The sequence below is a fragment of the Loxodonta africana genome, chromosome 12, assembly GCF_030014295.1.
Source record: "Loxodonta africana isolate mLoxAfr1 chromosome 12, mLoxAfr1.hap2, whole genome shotgun sequence".
Classification (NCBI taxonomy): Eukaryota; Metazoa; Chordata; class Mammalia; order Proboscidea; family Elephantidae; genus Loxodonta; species Loxodonta africana.
In genome coordinates this window covers 38,380,271-38,401,631 of record NC_087353.1, presented here as the reverse complement: position 1 = coordinate 38,401,631, position 21,361 = coordinate 38,380,271, and the positions used below count along the sequence as shown (strand labels likewise).

The window sequence follows — 21,361 nt, the reverse complement described above, 5'->3', positions numbered from 1 at the left end:
CCTGTGAAACAACAGGAATTACATAGAAGCAAGCAATTTTATTTTCCTCAAATGTAGCAATAATTTTAATCTGTACATACATAAAACAAACAGTGCAATTATAAAACTTTGAAGGTGACATGCATACTTTAAGGTGCAATTGGGATGGGGAAGGATGTTAGCATCTCCAATTTTCCTTACCACTGTTTTTCTAGTTCCTTATGCAAAAGCACTGAGTCAGGAAACTTCATCTGGAATGCTGAAGTTAAAGGTGAACTTCCTGAAGTTTGCACATCTAAATATCACAAACAAAATGGAAATGACCTCCTACAGCAGTTTGGTAGGGACTAGAGTAATATGGCTGGGCAGTCAAGCTGGAAATGAATGAAACCAGAGATGCATTTTCTGAAAAACTAAAAGAGATAATGTTTGTAACTGAGTGTCCTATTTGTTTCATAGTCGCTACCCATTTGAGCCCTTCCGCCAAATCTTTTTATTCCGTATAGTTTCTGAATAGATGCTGTTCAATCGAGTTATCTGTAATTAGGGGTAGTGAGATGCAGAAAGGAGGACCTGGGAAATGGCTTCTTCCTTGAAGTCTGAGTCCACGCTCCTCTTCCACAGTTAGTTCTTATGGCCTTTTCTCTGCCATGGAAGCAGAGGTAGCTGGTGCAGAATGTTAGATGTCGTCATCATTCACGGGCCCAGGGGTGCAGGTAAAGGTACAGGTGAGTGATGGGGTGCTACCTTCGCTTCTTCCACAATGCCTTTCTCAAGCTTCCCTGGCCTTGCAGTGGAACTTCTAGAACTAGAGAGTCAGTTCACTAGGTCCTTGACCCAGAGGCCAGGATGAGACACGACGTGGCAGAGTGACAAGGCACAAAGGGAAAACACGGTGCCAATTTGCCTCAGAGCAGGATGGAGAAATTGGTATCTGCACTGATGAAAACTCAAACTCCCAAAGTCAATCTAAGAAAATGATTTCCTTTGAGCACTATTTTTTCTCTGTACAAGTAGCCTGTGCACTTCCGGTGACAATTCCTTGCACTGCTCTCAAATTAGCTGGTCCCAGGGACACTCTAGGGCAGTATGCTCTAGCTCATTTGGGACAGCTCTTTCTGGCAGTGGCATTTTGATTTAAACCCCAAAGTAAACCCACACTTGGCATCACAGTTATTAAAACAATGAAGTATTATTAGCCAAATATAACTGCAATTCAACCAATGTTATATTTCACACACAAATTTAGAAAAATCAAGAGTATAATAAAAGCATAAAATTAAACAGAAGGAAATCAGTTTCTACAAGAAATCAAATATATTTACAGTGAGATTTAAAGGGAAAAATAAGCTACTTGGGTCATAAATTTAATTTTATTTTAAATAACTTTAGCTACCTTAGCTGTTAATACAATAAAAGCAGAAAACAGGCTGCCTTTTTTTTTTTCCAGATTTGATCAGACATTGTATCTACAATAACTGATAGAACTTGCTTCTTGTCCTTCACCCATCTCATCAAAAAAATTATTGCATTTTTCCCCAAACTGTATTTTTTGGATTCCTCTGTGAATATACTCATTTCTTCCTCTTTCCTGGAGGCATCTTGGTTTAAATCCATTTAAAAAAAAGGAGAAGGGGTACGTACGTGGAGGCAAAATATTCTCTTGAAGCCAACAGATAAAAAGTTGCTAGAAGAAGCTGATTGTACACACAAGCTGCCTGGGGTAGGGATAGGGGAGGGCTGTTGATTTAGAGAAAGGTGACAGCCTTTGGTGGACAGGCACAGGCAAAGCCCCACCAGGCCCTTCTCCCTCAGCAGGGCCGGGACTGAGCCAGCAGAGGTGGAGCTTCATCTTTCCCTTGGAACTTGTCATTTTGGTTCTCCTCCAAAAGCCTTCATCCACATAAGAAGCCAATGACTGATTACAAAAAATAGAATAATTCAATTTTGGCTCAAGAAATAGATTGTCCAACTGTTCTGCCTTGTTATTTTCTTCAATATCCAAGGCCTTTACAAAGAAGGAAACAAAAACATCTCTCAATCTTCCAACAAAAGTGAACTTTTTTTTTTTTTTTTAATTTTTTTGCTCCAAATGCTACGACCTGAAGAATGGCTGCAGATTGAGATATCAAAAATCTCAGAAAAATATATAATATATTTGTATATCTCTATATGTCTATTATTTAAATTTCACATTCCTTTAAAAGTGGTTATTCAGTCAGTAGCTGCTGAAGGAGGCTCTTCTGCTGGGCCTGGGGGGTCTGTGGTCCTGACGTGGGTTTTTGAGTTCCCAGCGGACCAGGCTGGTTCAGGTAAGGGTCCCCGCCTACCAGATTCACTGTACACTGGACGTCAGCAAACACCTGAACCTGTTGCACCTGCTGGAACACAAATAAAAGATGTGTTTAGACAGAAGGGTCTGCCCCCCCGGCTTATGAGTGGGTACTACTTGAAGTGGAAACTCACTAGAGCATTCCTCTAGTCTGTAGTCACCACAGAGAAGAACTCTTCTGTCTTCTTGTCCTACAAAAAGAAAATCGCTGCACTCATTTTGCTCAGGGTTCTGGAAAGTTCACACTTTAAAAATAAAATCAAAATTGGAATGGTCAAGCCTCCTACAGGGTTGCCATCAACACTGAAAGTGAACATCATTGCTACTATTGCCAAGATTGGGAAACGCCCAGTTTCACAGACTGGGTATCCAGTGGTGGGTTTAAAAAAAAATGTATGTTATTTGGAAAACCAGCTTAAAAACACTCTATGGATGACTTCAGTAGAATAAAAAATCTTTATGCTGTCACTGAAAAATTAAGGACTTTAACCCAGTATTAGCAAAAACCACCACAATTCAGTAATATGACAACAGCATTACTAAGGTTAATGTCCAGAAGATTTGTGTATTATTTAAATACATTATTATACAGCTCCTTTACATACTGGCTTTAGAATTTACATCAAAGTATCTATAGAACAATTTTATATTTGACATCTTTTTTACTGATAGACAATCCATTTAAACACATGACCTAAAATAACAGTAAATCTACTAGCTGAGAACAGTGTGAATTTTCCCTTTAACTATTTTTAGTAATAATACCCATATTGCTTAAAAACGTCTAAATCTGCATAGTTCTAGCATTTTCTATTGAAAAAACAAAGCCAGAAGTTAGTGTTTTACCAACCAGCTTTATTAAAAGGCTGTTTGTAAGGCTGATTAAGGCCAGTGTCACTCTTGGGAATGTTCCAGGTCAGGTACGGAGATGCCCTGGTTTGGATTCCTAAATACGTGTCTCATCCTTCTGGTCAATTTGTGCCTCATCTTTAATAGACCCATGAGGTATTTTAGATTAGTGATAAATTTCTTTGGTCATTCGTCACTAATCCATGGCAATTACACACAGCTATTCTAAAAACTTTTCTATCCTGGTCTAGTAAAAATTGTTTCCACTAACCTTCGTTGATCAAATGCCAAATGTCTCCACTGTGAAATCTCTACATCAGCCTAACCTCGACTCCTCTCCTCACAACCTATTTACATCTCCACTCCACTCCCTCTCAGATGAGGCAGACATCAACTAAACTGAGCTCTTTTTTCAGTGCCCGATGAATTAGATCTCTAGTAATATTTCCACTGTTTCTCTCCTCATCCTCCTTTTTCTCTAGTTTCCCAAACCTTGCTCCTTGCCCCCATATGCTCTCATTTGTTTTCCTCTTCTTTTGGGCTCTTTGTAGTATATCTGAAATACACCAACTCTCCTGTCTAAGCCTATTCTCTAGCTGCCTGTGTGCCCTGCCCTCACCTTTGTGCTCTGTAACTTCTCATTTCTACTTTTTCCTTCTAAAGCTCTACCCTGGCCTTCCTCTCTCCCCATGTCAACAATCCGCCTACTAGCTCTCTTCCTGCTTCTGCAGTCTCTATACCTTTGCTGTGCTCTCTTTTGTCTTGCCTCCTCTCCATCCCAGTTCTCCAAATACAGGTAACTCCCAATGACCACCCTCCCCGCCCCAGTCCTTCTCTCTCTGTTCTTTTTCTCCTCCTTTTCTGTGTATCTGTCTTTACACTTCTTTCGAACTCATGCCCCAGCGTCTGCTTGGCACACACAAAAACCATGAAGCAAATAGAGATTTCAAGAAGATTCTGCCACCGAGAATTAACATGAGCACAAACTATAGTGCTTTCAGGCACTGACAAATTTTTTTTATTAAAAAAAAAAAACCTGTAAAATTTCATATGCTTATGTACTTCAACATATAAAAATTTGGGGCAGAGCATAAAGTGTCCCCAAATACTTAAAAACAGTCTTGATAAAGGCATGATAAAACAAACTAGAGAAAATTCTGCTTCTTTAAAAAGAATGATTTTTTTAAGGTCATCTATCTTTTAAATAAAAAGAATTGAAAAGACCAAACCCAACTCTAAAAACTACACATTTTAACCATTTTGAACTGCTGCTGAGAAAGGAGACATGCTGTACCTTAGACCAGATCTCAAGGGACTTCTTACACAGCCACACCTTTACAGATGGTAGAATGTGACAAAAGGGGTTTGCGATGTGCCAGGTGAGAAGAATGGTGTGAGTGCAGAGGACCAACCTCTTACGATTTTTCAGCACAGTTTTTACTTCAATCCAAACATTGCCCCAAGGTTCAGGAACTTTAAAACTTGGTGGTTTTACTTTAACTAATTTGTTAAGCTGCCAAGAATATGCGTCCGTAGGTGTGATAATGAGAAGAGAAACAGTGGTAATATTACTAGAGATCTAATTCATCAGATACCACAAGGCTGCCATGACAGAAATCCCTCTCTTCCCCTCATGGGACTCAGATCCTATCACCTAATGCTCAGGCTGTGGACACAGCCTAACGGATCTTTTTCTTCCTGAGCTGGCTGCCCAGTGCTCCTCCCTTCTACCCCAAGATGAAGCCTAAACCAGCACTTTTATCACTGCTCAGTGATGACTCTTCACCTGTAGGACTGAATCCAAATTGCTTAGTTTAGCATCAAGGCTCCCAAAAATCTGCCCTGATCTACCTTACCAATTCTAATTCCTATACATTCTTATTACAAACCCTTTACCTCAGTGGATTAAATTTTTCATGACTATGCTAGGACATTACTATTTCCCTGTCTCTTGCCCTCTACCTTACAATCCCCTATACTTCCAAATTCTCCCCCTGCACCAGCCTCCAACAACCACAACACTGTTCTCCTTCACTTTGCCTTTATAAAAACTGTCCTTCAAGGTCCAGCTTGGTCCCATCTCCTGTGTAATATTCTTTTGATCACCTCAGCAATTTCTCCTCTCTTTGAATGCTTATGTCCCTTCTTACCTGTAACATAAATTTGGCTTTGCCTTCTTTGGCCATGTGACAATTTACGTGCATATGTCTGTATGTTTTATCTTTCAATAGGCCTTACGTTGTATGGCAGAAAGAGCATGTACTTTGGTGTTGGGTTTGAACCTAAGCTCTGTCACTTTCTAGTTTTGTGAAATGTGCATATAGTTAAACCTTCTCAGGTTCAGTTTCTTCATCTGTGAAAAAAAGGAATACAACCTCCCTCATAGGGTTATAACCCAGTTCCAGTGCCATCGAGTCGATTCTGACTCATAATAAAAAAAAAAAAATTTTTTTTTTTTTTATTATGATAGTGAGGCTTAAATGAGATAAAGCATACGGTGCCTAGCAAATCATCAGCATTTCACAACTGATACTTCCTCTCCTCGCTTCTCCCCACAGTCCACCTAAAGGGTAAGGAATATGTTGTTTTTTTTTTTTTGTATTTTTCACTTTTAGCATAATGTCTGTGTTAAAAAGCTTATATATATTTGATACTAGAGAGTAAATTACTAAAGTGAATTAAAACCCCCAAAATTTCTACATTAGGTTAAATTAATGTAAGGAAAGTGGCCACTTTTGCTATTTGTACAGTTTTGAAACAAACATCTACAAGGAGGCAGAGTACACAGCAAATACTCTTTTGTCTGAATGTACTGAGCTCTCTTGAAGTATTCTGATTACACATGAGTATCAGCACCGGGTTTACTTACAAAATGACAATTAGCAGCCACCACTTGCCACCCCTTTACCCTGTCTAAGCGCTAGGTTAAGCCTTCTGAAAGCCTGTCTTATCTAACCCTCTCAACAATCCCACAGGCCAGCACCTTGTTAGTTCTGTTGGCTACACAGCAGCTCAGGAAAGCTCAGTAACATGCCCACAATCACACAACTACAAAGAGTGGAGCCAGGACTCACACCCAGGTCTGACTCCCAAGGTCAGACGCTATGAAGTCCCTTGTGTATCTAGGGTGCATTTGACAGTTCTGGACTTAGAATTTTCTTACTGACCTGGGTTCCATCTGTTTCTGTTTTGAGAAGGTCAGTGGATGAAAGCTGGTTGCAGTAGAGGCCTGTGTGTCTTAGTGCTGGATCATTCATCTATTAAAGATAATATAAGACCAAATTACAAGCTAGTTGTTTAACTTGAAGACCAAAATCTTCAAGGAAAAACACTTTTGTGACAGAAAGGTAACAGGAGGACAGCAGAAACAAGAAGCTTAGCAGGTCTACTGTGTTTTAGAAGTCAGGATAGTGGGCTTCCCTTGTGGGGGTGGCAGTAATTGTAAGAAAGCAAGAGGAAGACCTCTGGTTTCTTGTTCTGGGTGGTAGTTACATGGGTATGCTCAGTTTATGAAAATTCACTGATTTGTACACTTTTCTATATGTATTTACATATGGTGCTCGATGGCACTTTTTTTTTTATTTCATAAAAAGTAGCAAAAAAAAAAAAAGGTTAGTAATAGACTTCTACTTCCAGTCAAAATTCAGTAATAGGGATGAGATTTACCCTTCTGCACGAAACAAATAAAAAACCAACAAATTCTGAGAAACAAAGGCACTCAAGACATTGGATAAAAGGCAGTGAAGGGCAGTGGTCCCTTAGAGATAGAAAACAAATGAGGTGAGTTCTACAACTCACTAGCCTACTGCTTAGAGAGAATTTCCAGGCTGCAGTACAGAGACAGGGAAGCCAGGCAGAGCCTGGCAGGCTCCCAGAGTTGAGAGGATGCAGCTGGAAGTCTAGGTTTCCAAGGCAATTCACAGAGTGGAGTATAGGAGGACAGAGAGCTGCACAGAGAAAAAGTTCTGGAGATCTGCAGAGGGCCCCCTCAAGTTCTCAGCTCAGTGCTGATCAGCTTATACATGTTAGGAAACTACCCTAAACAAGGGAAATAATCACCTGAAAAAGATGACATGGAATAATTTCCAAAGATCCCATAGGGCTGGGAATAGGCCTTGGTCCTATCAGCCAGAGTGGTTGAACTCAAAAGAACTTATGATTCATGTAGCATTGAGTAGCATACTAGAACGGTTTTGCCTCAGCTGTGGGGCAAAGTTAACCCTAGACTAAACACTGTTCTGGTCTTGCCAAAAAAGGTTAAAAGCAAGAGCTGAAAGGATCAAATGGCTTCCCAGTACTAAGTTCAAGAATATTTATAGGAATACAAACAAGGTAAAATCTATATTTCTGGCACCCAATAAAAAATTACCAGGTATGCAAATAATGAGAAAAATTTGACACATAATGAAAAGTCAATCAATGAAAACCAACCTAAAAATGATGTAGATGAGAGAATTGATAAGATATTAAAAAAGCTATTACAACAACCTCATTGTATAAGTTCAGGAAGCTAGAGGAAGGGCTTAATATGTTAGAGATATGGAAGATATAAAAAAAGGCCCAAACTGAACTTCTACAGATGAACTACAGTGTCTGAGATGAAAAATACACTGGACAAAATTAACTGCAGATTAGACATTGTATACAAAGATTAATGAATCTGAAGACACAGCAAGAGAAACTATCCAAAATGAAACACACAGAGACAAAATGACTGAAAAACAGAAAACAAAAACCCAGAGAATCACTGAGCTGTGGGACAACTTCAGGTGGTTACTACAGTGTAATTAAAGTTCTTGAAGAAGAGGAGGCAGGTGGTGGCAGAAAGAATATTTGAAGAAACAATGGCCAATTTTTCCCAAATTTGATGAAAATAATAAACCTGTGAACCAGGAAACTCAATGAACCCCAGGCACAAAAAATATGAATAAAATGACACCAAGGCATATCATAATCAAATTGCTTAAAGCCAGAATAAAAAGAAAAATCATAAAAACAGCTGGAAGGACAAATAAAAAAATCATGTACAGAGGAAAAAAGATGACAGCAGTTATCTCATCAGAAATACTGCAGTGAAGTATTTAGAATTTAGTGAAAAGAGCTCTCAAAGATGAGGGTGAAACAAAGACTTTTCCAGACATACAAAAGCTGAATGAATTCATCACCAGCAGACATGCACAATAAGAAACGTTAAAGGAAGACCTTCAGGGAGAAGGAAATGATACCAGATGGAAATCTGTAGCTACACAAAGGAGAGAAGAACAACGGAAATGGTAAACACACAGGCAAATACAAAAGACTTCTTTTCTTATTATTTCAATCTTTGAAAAAAATATTCAGCTGAGGATTCTGGAAAGATGGTGGCGTAAACAGACCATTGTTCTGACGCTCCCACACAAATATAAGAAACACATGGTGCTCAGCTTGGAGGGACTCTGAATTTGGGGCACACAGGAAAGCAGCAAGAAATTGCAGACAGGCAAGAATCAATGAATCAACGAGTTGCACATGGTAGGAAAATCACTTCTCCCACCATCCTGACCCTCTCCCCAGCCATGTGAGCTGCCAGCTGCTGTGAACTGGGGAAGTGGCCCCAGAAAAAGAGCCTGCTCCCCTAACCGCCATAGCCCTTGTCTGTACAAAGAGACAGGACCCCAAGCTTCTGGTGTAAAATCAACAAGGCAGATCTCCCCAGGGGTCCATCTGAAATGTACCAGCACCTCCCCCACCAAGACGCTGTTAGCTGCAAGCCTATGACAAATTGCTACAGAATGCCGGTGCAGTGGAGTCTGCTCCCATAGTAAACATTTTACCTGCCTCCCTGTGCGCCCCATAGCTCAAGTCTCTGAAACCAACAGGACAGGCCTCCAGGGGAGTCAGTTCAGGTCTGTCTGCTTCCGCTTTCAGTCAGTGCTGACGGCTGCTGATTGAGGCTGCTGTGTACCAGTAAGCAGGCATCTTTAGTGGAGGCTACACACACAGCCAGCAAACTACAGGGAGGGGCCTGATAGCAACACGGCAGACCTCCCTGGAAGTCTGTTTGGACCACAACAACCCTTCCCACACTGAGACGATGTCACCTGCAAGCCTGCTGTGAATTTCTACAGAAGGCCCCTGCAGTGGAATCTGCTATCACAGTCAGCATTCTACCTGCCTCCCTGCATACCCGATAGCTCTGGCCTCTAAAACCAACAGGACAATCCTCCCTGGAGGGTTACTCTGCCCCACTTCCGGTTGGTGCTGAGGACTTCTAACTAAGGCTGTTGTGTGTTAGGAAACAGGAGACTTGAGTGGAGGCTGCACTCATAGCAACAATCTACTGGGGGGACTCTGACAGCAACAAAGCATACCTTTTCATGTGAATCCAACCAGTGTGTGATACCCCCTTCCCCACCTGGTAAACTTTGGTTGCCAGGCTGTTGCAAACTACTACAAAAGCCCCCACAGTGGTGTCTGCTCCTATAGTCAGCACTTTACCGGCTTCCCTGTGCACCTCAGTTTCAGAACTCTGAAAACAACAGGACAGACCTCCCTGGGAACCAGTTTGGGTCTGTCCTCTCCCCTTACAGTTGGCACTGAGGGCTACTGACTGAGGCTGCTGTGTGCTAGGAAGTAGGCATCTTGAGGGGAGGCTATACCTACAGCCAACATACTACAGAGTGGGTTCCGACAGCAACAAGACAGACCTCCCTGGGGTCTGTTTGGAGTGTGACTACCTCTCCCCCAAAAAGAAACTATCAGCTGCTGGACCGATACGAACTCCTACAGAGGGTTTCCTATAGTGGAGTCAGGAGGTGGGTCAGGTCACCCAAGTGGCGACTGATCGCTCAACCACCACAGGGCCACTAAGATTCTGAAACAAACAAGACGGATCTCTCAACCACCACAGGGCCACTAAGGTTCTGAAACAAACAAGACAGAGCTCTCAGAGGCCCTTCTGGGGAGTGCCAGTCCCTCCTCCTCCTGAAATGGAAGAAAGTCTGCCTGTGCTTCCCCTGAATGCCAGCTTAGCTATAAGTATCCCCAGAGAACAGGCAGGGAAACCTTGGGCAAAACTGGAGGGCAACACCCAGCTCCAAAGGGGGCTCACTGAGTGTGAGTTTTCTAACTAAAAAGATGGTGGGAAAAATAGAAAAGGGAAGGGTGTAAAAACCAGAGAGGGGACTGTGTCACCCTGGTGGACAGATTGATTAGTACACAATATCTCACCTGAGTGGAGGTACCCACTGGTGGACAGACTGACTACCATGTGTTCCCTCGTGTGTTTGGGAGAGATTGAAAGCTGAAAATCAAGATCTGGAACTTTCAAATCCTAATTAAACCAGGGAGGGAGAAAGAGCTATCACAGAGGGAGAGGAATGGTAAGCAAAGGCTGAAGACTCTGCTCACCTAAGAGTTTCTTGAAGAAAGTAGTGTGGGGCAAAACATCAAATACTGGGGAAAACTGAGAACGTTAACACCCTCAAAAATTACATAAAAAAAAATGGCAACAGAAAATTACAAGACACACAAAGAACACAGAAACAACAGCCCATACAAATGAACATGACAAAGGGAGTAAAAGTGCATACAGGAATAACCAAATAATGAAAAAAATGGAAGAATATAATACAACATCAGACATAAAGAACTAAAGGAAAACAAACAGCTGAAAGAAATATGGGAAATGATGCAAGAACAAAATGAAGATCTAAAAAAAAAGACACTGCAGCTCAAAGGGACAATAACTAAAATGAGAAACACAACAGAAGGATTTACCAACAGATTTAATTAGGCAGAAGAAAGAATCAGTGAATTAGAAGAGAGTTAAAATTAGATGCTAAAAAGCAACATGAACAGAGGCTCAAGAAGGCTGAGCATAGTTTAATAGAATTATGGAACAACAACAAGAGACCTAATATATGCAGCATGGGAATTCCAGAAGGAGACTGCAGAAAGAAAGGGACAGAAGGAATTCTTGAAGAAACAATGACAGAAAACTTCTCCGAGATAACGAAGGACATGAATCTACAAATTTAAGAAGCCCAAAGAACTCCAAGTGGGATAAACCTAAAGAGATCTATACCAAGACACATCATAGTTAGAGTCTAGAAAATAAAAGATAAACAGAGAATTCTGAAAGTAGTGAGAGAGCAGCAGCCAGAATGCAATGGAATGATACATTTAAAGTGGTGAAAGAAAAAAAAAAAAGGCAACCAAGAATACTATACCCAGCAAAACTATCCTTTAAGAATGAGGGTGAAATTAAAACATTCCCAGACAAACAAAAGCTGAGAGAGCTCATATCCCCCAGACCAGCCCTACAAAAAATACTAATGGGAGTTCTGCCGATGGAAGGGAAAAAACACCAGAAAGTAATCTAAAAAACACATAAAAAGAGAGATTCTTAATAAAGGGAAATGTATGGACAAGTATAAGGGGTAGTAATAAGGAATTCATGCTTGAGAACTCTGAACATTTTGTCCTTCATGATTTTAATAATACATAAAAAAGCAAGGATAAAATTATGTTACAGGGCACACAAAATATGAAGACATAATTAGTGATAACAACAACAAAAGTTAAGGGGGAGAGAAATGGGATAGATAAAGAATTTCTTATATGTTAACGAAGTTAAGTTGGTGCCAATTTGGGGCAGTTCTACACTGTCCTATAGGGTTGCTATGAGTCGGAATTGACTCGATGGCACTGGGTTTTTTGCTGGGGTTATAAATACAAGCTGTTAAATGTAATATTCATGGTAGCCACTAAGAAAATATATAAAAAAAAAAATACACAAAAGGAAAGGAGGGAACAAAAAAGGATCACTATAATAAACCAACAAAACGTAAATGCAAGCAGTAGTAAAGAACAAAGAAGGCTTAAGACACACAAAAAACAAATAACAAAATGGCAGAAATTCTTATCAGTAATTACAGTGAATATAAATGGACAAAATGCTCCAATCAAAAGGCAGAGAGTCACAGAACGTATAAAAAAGCACGATCCAATTATATGCTATTTACAAGAGACATACCTTAAACCCAAGGACACAAATAGGTTGAAAGTGAAAGGATGGAAAAAAAAATCCACATAATAATAACCAAAAGAGAGCTGGGGTAGCAATCTTAAGATCAAACAAAGTAGATTTTAAGAAAAAATCTGTTAGAAAAGATAAAGATGGACATTATATAGTGATAAAAGGGTTAATCAAGAAGATTATGACTCTGTAAGAGTCATATACTATGACCAAGTGGGATTTATTCCAGGAATGCAGGGATTGTTCAACATCAGAAATTCAATCGACATTAACATACCACATCAATAGAACAAAGGAAAAGAACCACGTAATCACCTCTATGGATGCAGAAAAAGCATTTGATAATATCCAACACTTTTTCTTGATGAAAACCCTAGAGAACACTAGAATAGAAGGGAAATTCTTCAGTATGATTCAGGGCATATATGAAAAGCCAACAGCCGACATTATACTTAATGGAGAAAGGCTGAAGAGTTTTCCCCTTGAAATTGGTAACAAGACAAGGGTACCTGTTCTCACCACTTCTATTCAATATCGTATTAGAAGTCCTAGAAATAAGAAAAATAAAAGGTACCAGATTGGAAAAGAAGAAGTAAAATTATCTCTATTTGTAGGTGATGTAATCTTTTATACAGAAAATCCCAAAGAGTTCACAAGAAAACTTCTAGAGCTAATAGAGGAATTTAACAAATTTCAAGGTACAAAGCCAACAAAAAAAAAAAATCAATTAGGTTTCTATACACTAGCAATGAGAAATCTGAAAGGCAAATTAGGGAAACAAATCTACTTACAATAGCATTTAAGAGAATAAAATACCTAGGAATAAAACTAACCAGGGACGTGAAGGACTTATACAATGAAAAATATAAAACACTGCTGAAAAGCCATTAAAGAAGACTTCTATAAATGGAAAGATATTCCATGTTCATGGATTGAAGACTTAATATTGTTAAGATACCAATACTACCTAAAGTGATCTATAGATTTAATGCAGTCCTGATCAAAATTTCAACAGCCTTCTTTACAGAAATAGAAAAACCAATCCTCAACTTTATATGGAATGGCAATAATTCCCAAATAGCTAAAACAGTGTTGAAAAGAGAAGAACAAAGTGGGAAGACCCACACTTCCTGACTTTAAAACATACCATACAGCCACAGTAATCAAAACAATCTGGTACTGATATAACAACAGACACACAGACCAATGGAACTGACAGTTCAGAAGTAAACCGATACATCTATGGTCAACTGATATTTGACAAGGTTGCTAAGTCCATTTGATGGGGAAAGAAGAGTCTCTTCAACAAATGAAGCTGGAAAAAATGGATTTCCACATGCAGAAAAATGAAACAGAATCCGTGCCTCATACCATACACAAAAACAAATTCAAAATGCATTAAGGATCTAAATGTAATTCTTAGAAGAAAAAGCAGGGGCAATGCTGTCAGGCCTCAATTTTAACAATAAATTATCTAACATAACAACAAAAGCACAAACAGCAAAAGACAAAATAAATACATGGTACCTCATAAAAATTAAAAACTTTTGTTCACCAAAGGACTTTACCAAAAGTGAAAAGACAAGCTATCAACTGGGAGAATATCTTTCGAAACCATATATTCAACAAAAATCTAATAACCAAAAAATAAAACTTCAACAACTTAACAACAAAAAGATAACACAATCATAAAATGAACAAAGGACTTGAATAGACATTTCACCAAAGAGGACATCCAAATGGCCACCAAACACAGGAAAAGATGCCCAGGGCCATTAGCCATCAGAGAGATGCAAATCAAAACCACAATGAGATACCAATTCACTTCCACTAGGACGGCTAAGAAAAAACAAACAAAAAAACCCAGAAAAATAAATGTTGGCAAGGATGTGGGGAAACTGGATCCCTTACTCATTGCTGGTGAGAATGTAATATGGTAGAGTCATTGTGGAAAATACTTGTGTAGTTCCTCAAAAAACTAAAAATAGAACGACCATGTGGCCCAGCAATTCTATTCCTAGGTATATACCCTAAAGACTTGAAAGCAGAAACTCAAACAGGGATATGTAAACAAATGTTCACTGCAGCACTATGCACAATAGCCAAAAGGTGGAAACAACCTAAATGTCCACCAACGGGTGAATGGATAAACAAAATGTGCTACATGCATACAATGGAATACTACTCAGCCAGCAGGAAAAATGAAGTCTTGATACATGCTACAATATGGATGGAGTTGGAAAACATTATGTAGAGTGAAAAAATCAACTACAGAAGGACAAATATGTATGATCTCACTTCTTTAAAAAGACAAGAAAAGGCAAATGTATAGCAAGCAAAGTTTTTTAGTGGTTATATCAGGGGTAGGAGGGAAGGGGATAGGAGGGTTAACAGTGATAGAAATATTGCAATGATTAAAGGTGGGTTGCACAGCCCATTACTGTAATTGCTGCCAGTAAGTTGTACACTTGTAAAAAGTTGAACTGGCAAAAGCTGTGTGATAGGTATACTTACAACAATGACAAGAAAAAAAAAAGTAGCTGCTGAGGCTGCTTATATACAACCAAAAATCTCATGGTATTTGGTTCCTTGGTTTGGAGGTTTAGGGTCATGGTTTCATGGACATCCCAGTTAAACTGGCCTAATAACATGTTTAGTGCCTCTGTTCTATCTCCTAGTTTGTTACATAGTGCCTGGGGTCTTAAAAGCTGTGAACAGCCATCCAAGGCACAACAACTGGTCTCCATTCACCTGTAACAATAAAGGAAGAAGTAAAGCCAGGAACAGAAAGAGGATATGGACTGTGTGGCTAATTGTCTTCATGAACAACTGCCTCCTTTGCCATGAGACCAAAAAAACTAGATGGTGCCTGGCTACTACTACTAAACATTTTGATCAAAGATTCTATGGAAGAATCCTGATTAAAAAAAAAGGGGGAAATATAGAACACAATTTCAATTTCTCATGCAACCCAGACTTCCTGAAGCCATGAACACTGGAGAAACCCCTGAAACTACTGCCCTCAGATAATCCTTAAACCCTAAACCAAAAGTGTCCCCTGAAGTCTTCTTAAAACCAAACAATAGTTTAGCTTAACTAGTAAAAAAAATGTCTGCCTTGAGCATTATGCTCTTTTTGGAACTATCTATAAAAGATCAAACTGGTAATAGCAACTCAAAAGATTAGGTAGGAGCCTTAGGGGACAGTGAATTTCTGTTAATGGGTAAGGAATTACTCAGAAAAGGAGGATTAGAATGGTTGCACAACTCAAAGAATGTAATCAATGTCACTAAATGGTACTTGTAGAAACTGTTGAATTGGTGTATATTTTGCTATATCTATTCTCAACCACAACAACAAAATAAAATAAAACAAAAAAAATCAGCTGTTTAAAGTAAAAATAATAACAATGTACTGTGGAGTTTGTAACATATATAAACATAATATGCATGACAACAATAGCACAAAGGCCAGGAGAGGGAAATGGAAATATGCTGTCAGGAGGTTCTTATTATACACCAGGTGATACAGTATTACTTGATGGTGGAGTATGATAAGTTAAAAATGTATGCCATAAACTCTAAAGCAACCACTAAAATAACAGAGTTATATATAGCATATAAGCCAACAAAGGAGATAAAATAATAAAAGTATTCAATTAACCCAAAAAGGGCAAAAGATGGGACAAACAGAAAATAAATAGCAAGATGGGAGATTTAAATTCAACCATACCAATAATATTATTAAATGTAAATGGATTAAGCATTCCAATTAAAAAGCAGAATTGTCAGACTGGATAAAAGAGCAAGTCTCAACTTACAAGAAACCAAAACCAAACTCGTTACCATGGGGTTGATTCTGACTCATAGCTACCCTATAGGACAGAGTAGAGCTGTCCCATAGGGTTTCCAAGGCTGTAAATCTTTATAGAAGTAGACTGCCACATCTTTCTCCAGTGGAGTGGCTGCTGGGTTTGAACCACTGACCTTCTGGTCAGCAGCCAAGCACTTAACCACTCCACCACCAGGGCTCCCCTATACAAGAAACCCACTTTAAACATAATATCCTTTTATCGAATTCAGTATATTTTTTATTATTTTGTTTTTATCTAACAGAGATAGTGAACAATTCTAATAGCTGCATAACAAGGATAATTTTTTAAGATTGTTCTTTAGATAACGGTTTACAGAGCAAATTAGTTTCTCATTAAACAATTACTATACGTATTGTTTTGTGACACTGGTTGCCAATGCCACAACATGTCAACACTCTCACCTTCTCAACCTTGGGTTCCTGGTTTCCATTTGTCCAGCTTTCCTGTCCCGTCCTGCTTTCTCATCCTTGCCCTGGGCTGGTGTGCCCAGTTTTTCTCATATACATGGTTGAGCTATGTGTATTATTGATCGTTTTATGGGCCTGTCTGATCTTTGGCTGAAAGCTGAATCTCAGGAGTGACCTCATACTGATTAAAACGCTGTACGGGGGCCTTATTCTTGGAGTTTCTCCAGTCTCTGTCAGACCAGTAAGTCTGGTCCTTTTTACAACAAGGATAATCTTCAGTTATTTTATTTTTCTAGAAAATATGGATCAATGTTTTTTTTCTCCCCTCGCTAACCTCCTTAGGCTTAATATATAATACCTAGGGAACACAGATGATTTTTTTTTTTTTTAATTCACATCAAAAAGAAATTCTACAGAAAAAAATAATCAATATTTATATATTTTAAGACTTGCTATAAATTATGGCTACATAGTAATGGAACCCTGGTGGTGCAGTGGTTAAGAGCTATGGCTGCTAACCTAAAGGTAAGCAGTTCAAATTCACCAGCTACTCCCTGGAAACCCTATGGGGCAGTTCTACTTTGTCCTATAGGCTCACTATGAGTTGGAACTAACTCGAAGGCAATGGCTTTTTTTTTTTTTGGACACGATAATAGCCTACTCACAAGTCTACTTTGTGAGAACAGTAATTACAGGTAGCTTATCCTAATGAAAACCCTGGCCGCGTAGTGGTTAAGTGCTATGGCTGCTAACCAAAGGTTGGCAGTTCGAATCCACCAGATGCTCCTTGGAAACTCTATGGGGCAGTTCCACTTTGTCCTATAGGGTTGCTATGAGTCAGAATCGGCTCGACGGCACTGGTTTTGGGTTTTTTTTGTTTACCCTAATGATGGAAACCCTGGTGGCATAGTGGTTAAGTGTTACAGCTGCTAACCAAATGGTCGGGAGTTTGAATCCACCAGGTGCTCCTTGGAAACTCTATGGGGGAAGTTCTACTCTGTCCTTTAAGGTCACTATGAGTCTGAACTGACTTGACAGCAACGGCTTTGGTCTTTTTTACCCTAATGATTTTCTTAAATATCATTTTGAATTTAGTCACTCTCTCCTTAAAAGTCTTCAGGAGGCTCCAGGATAAATTCCAAACACTTAGTCGGCATGCAACACCCTCAAAAAGCTTACCACATAAAAAAGAAAAAAAAAAATTTTTTTTTCCTGCTCTAAATATAATATACTATATCTTCTTAACATCTATCAGGCTTTTCAAACTCTATTCCTGCCTAGATCACACTATCATAACTAGTCTTGAATGTTCTTTTTCCTTCTCTCTCTTTAGGCAAATTTTATATGAATCCTTCCCTGATCAGGCCTTTTTCCCTTTAAACCCTTAGTACTCAATTGAACATACCCCTCTCATCTGACATAAATATGCATGGTTCAATGGGGGTCCACCTCTTACACAGTTGTTTTGTACTTTTATTAAACTGATCCTTTGTTTATGCTGTATCTCCCCAACTTGTTAATATGCATCTCCACAGAGCCATCTTTGTACACAGTAAGTACTACATAAATGTTTGTTGAACTGAAAGGGAGAAATGAGGAAAATGTGTTAAGAATAAAAAGGAGTAAGTTCTAAGTCAATGTATCATATGTAACATTTTATTCTAAGCCAATGTATTATATATAATATTTTATAATAAATCTAAAACACTAAAATCTCACGAGACTGAAATGTTACAATGTCTGTCAAAATTTCAATTGTTTATCTCAAGGACCAGTAATTACCAAAAGATGATGGGAAAGAATAAATACACATGGACATTTTTGGAGGGTCACCGTCAACATGCCTAAGATGTGGTGTGTGTATCAAGAGTGTGCCCGCTGTGCCACGTACCTGCTCAGGGCAAACGGTGTTCATTCCTTGCATCTGCAAAGAGCTCATCTGCATCTGGCCCATCATGGGGTTCATATTCTGAACATTTGTGTTCCCACCTGCCATGGACACGGTGATGCTCATGTTGTTGTACACTCCTGGCTGTGCAGGTGTGGGCTGGCTCTGGACAGCTTGACTGAACACACTGTTGGCTCAAAAACAATACAGATTACATCCGCTGATCACAACGTGGGGGTCATGCGACAGGGCTCTGATTCTTAATTATAAGATGGAATTCCAAATAAAATACTTTACACTCTTAAGTTACATGTAAGGCTGTATCTTATTACAATCTATGAGGATTTAATATACTTTAGACACATTTTGAACTCTGTCCAAAGGGTTTAATGATTAGAAAGTGTTCATTTTAAGTTACAACTATCTGACCCAACATCAGAGATGCTGAGCTCCAATTATCTGAATAATTAAAGGAGTGTTGCACATAAGTAACTCTTTCAGATAACTAATGTTTACTCATTTATCCATCAAAACCATTCTAAAATTTATTACACTACTTTATTTTCTTAAACAGATAATATGTTATTTAAGTAAAGCATATATTACACATACACACACACCTCCCCCCACCAAACCAAATTCATCACTGTCAAGTAGATTTGGACTCATAGTGACCCTATAGAGTAGAACTGTCCCCATAGAGTTTTCAAGGAGTGGCTGGTGGATTCGAACTGCCAACCTTTTTGTTAGCAGCTGAGTTCTTAACCACTGTGCCACCAGGGGTCCATATATATACATATATATGGATTATTATATATACCCTCAATAAATATTCACTGAATGAATTAACAAAGGAACGGATGATTCAAAGATGGCATTCTTAAATTGTGATTGCCTGTATATCTTCTTAGACTTAACACCTTGAGGACGGTGATAATATCTTGCTCTGCTCATTCCTTGTTTCAACTACCTATAACGCCATTGCCTTTGGGTCAATTCCAACTCGTAGCGACCCTACAGAACAGAGTAGAATTGCCCCATAGGGTTTCCAAGGAGCGCCTGGTGGACTTAACCACTATGACACCAGGGTTTCCTTGTTTCAACTAGTAAGTGGCATATAGCGGGCACTAAGTAAATATCTGATGAATGAATGAATACGGACAGTGAATTGTGAGTGAACTACACCAGTGCTGTCAATTGAGGTGGCTCAGATTATTTTTATTTATAGATTTTACTGTAGCAGTGTTTTTTGAAGTATAGTCCAGAGACCATCCAGGAACTTGTTGAAAATTGAGACTCCCAGGCCTCACCCCAGCCCTAGAAAATTAAATTCACTGGGAGTGGGTACGGAAAGCTTCATTTCTACCTATTTATGCACATTCAAATTTGAGAGCCTTTATTCAATGTCCTACAGCTTGCTGTCGTTTTTCAAGGTTTTAGCTTTTGGCTGCTTTCACTATGTTGTAAACTAAGAAGAAACCTGGTATATATAAGCAGATGTTTTTATTTGGCAAATTTAATATTTTTAAAGACCACAAAGGTCTCCTCAGGCCTGAAGGTAGCTTCATGTCTTTCTCAGGAAGGAAATGCAAGTGGAAAAAACCTTTTTTTCCCCCAGAGGGCTTGCTTTCCTTCTTCATGGCCAAGTTCTAGACTGTTGTTATACCAAAGATCTCAAATGCAAAATAAGTTTCTATTAGTAAGTATGATAGTATGAAATAAACTTTAAGGAAATTTAATTTGAAACTTTGTATTTGGACCGTTCACACTCCAATTCTCAGTGATGCAGATATACATACCTAAGAGAAAAATAATATAAAGTGTACCTTTCATGGGTTCTACACAACAGCAAATATTTTATGAATATCTACCAACAGTTAAAACAACAAGCTGCTGGTAAAACTCCACCCATTTTAATGTTAATTCCAGAGAATTTGATTGAAAAAATTATTTATCCCACCAACAGCTTATTTTTTCCTTGCTAGCTCTCAGGTAGTAAGCAGGATGTACTGACATTTATAGCTTCCGGTAGATTAAGGTAATCATACTGAACTTAACAGGCCGAGAAACAGCCCATTCATGATGTCTGAAGAAAAGTAGCAAATTTCCCCTAGGTAATTATGAAACACAAATGGCCAAAGAAAATTATGTCGCTAGGAAATGGTGAATAATGCATCTGTGGACTATGAATGTCTGTACAATGTGTATGCTTCGGAGGCTGTGTCCCCACAACTAAAGGGGAGAGAAAAATCTGTTAGTCTACTGCCCATTCTCAAATGAGAACATTTCTGCCTTAGACAATGTTCACTTGTCACCTGATACATAAATCACCACCGTGGAGCAGCAGGCCTATGAAAGTTAATGCATGCAGAAGCTTCAAGGACTGCAGCGATGCCATTCTTATTTTAAGAAGTTTAGGATTTAATTCCCTTTTAGATTTATATTTGGGACTGTAAATTAGCTTAAGTTTTTTCAAATTTCTGCCAATAATTCCATTTTAGTTTCTTCCATCAAGGAAAGTCGGCAATCTCAACCATTGTTTCAGGTCCTGGAAAGGACTGTTGGGTTCACTGGCCCTTCAAACCTAATACTTGCAGGACCCCTCTCTCACTCTGCTTTCCTGTCTGCCCAGGGGCAGTTATCGAAGTATTCTTAGGGTAGCATCAGGTATTTAAAAAACAAAACAACAACAAAAAAAAACCCAAACCTATTGCCATCGAGTCAATTCCGACTCATAGTGACCCTATACGCCAGTGCAGAACTGCCCCATAGGGTTTCCAAGGAGCACCTGATGGATACGAACTGCTGAACTTTTGGTTAGCAGCCACAGCTCTTAACCAGGATTTCCATCAGGTATTGGGCAGTCCCTAAATCACAGAGGGGTGGTGGATGGAGAGAAAGTTGAAGACTTTTCCCGAAGTGGGTTTCATTGATGTTACAGGTATTAACAAGTGGAGAGGAGTCCCTGATCGAATAAGCCTCAGAAACAAAGGATTAAACGACAGAACTTCTT

General features: G+C 39.0%; 1 protein-coding gene across 12 annotated transcripts in view; it reads right to left on the bottom strand.

Annotated features, from left to right (window-relative positions):
* Nucleotides 1-426: 426 nt before the first annotated feature.
* NCOA1 (nuclear receptor coactivator 1) overlaps nucleotides 427-21,361 on the bottom strand; it is a 279,928-nt gene continuing 258,993 nt past the window's right edge. For 8 of the 12 annotated variants that reach the window (XM_064295108.1, XM_064295105.1, XM_064295109.1 and 5 more), the window contains 3 exons: nucleotides 18,352-18,535; nucleotides 6,328-6,417; nucleotides 427-2,360 (listed from right to left, as the gene is read on the bottom strand). In XM_064295108.1, coding sequence (XP_064151178.1) covers nucleotides 2,190-2,360; nucleotides 6,328-6,417; nucleotides 18,352-18,535 — 445 coding nt within the window. In that variant the 3' untranslated portion in view covers nucleotides 427-2,189. Of the gene's footprint in view, nucleotides 2,361-2,445; nucleotides 2,503-6,327; nucleotides 6,418-16,454; nucleotides 18,040-18,351; nucleotides 18,536-21,361 lie in introns of those variants that run through there. The other 4 variants (XM_064295113.1, XM_064295111.1, XM_064295110.1 and 1 more) reach the window with 4 other exon arrangements.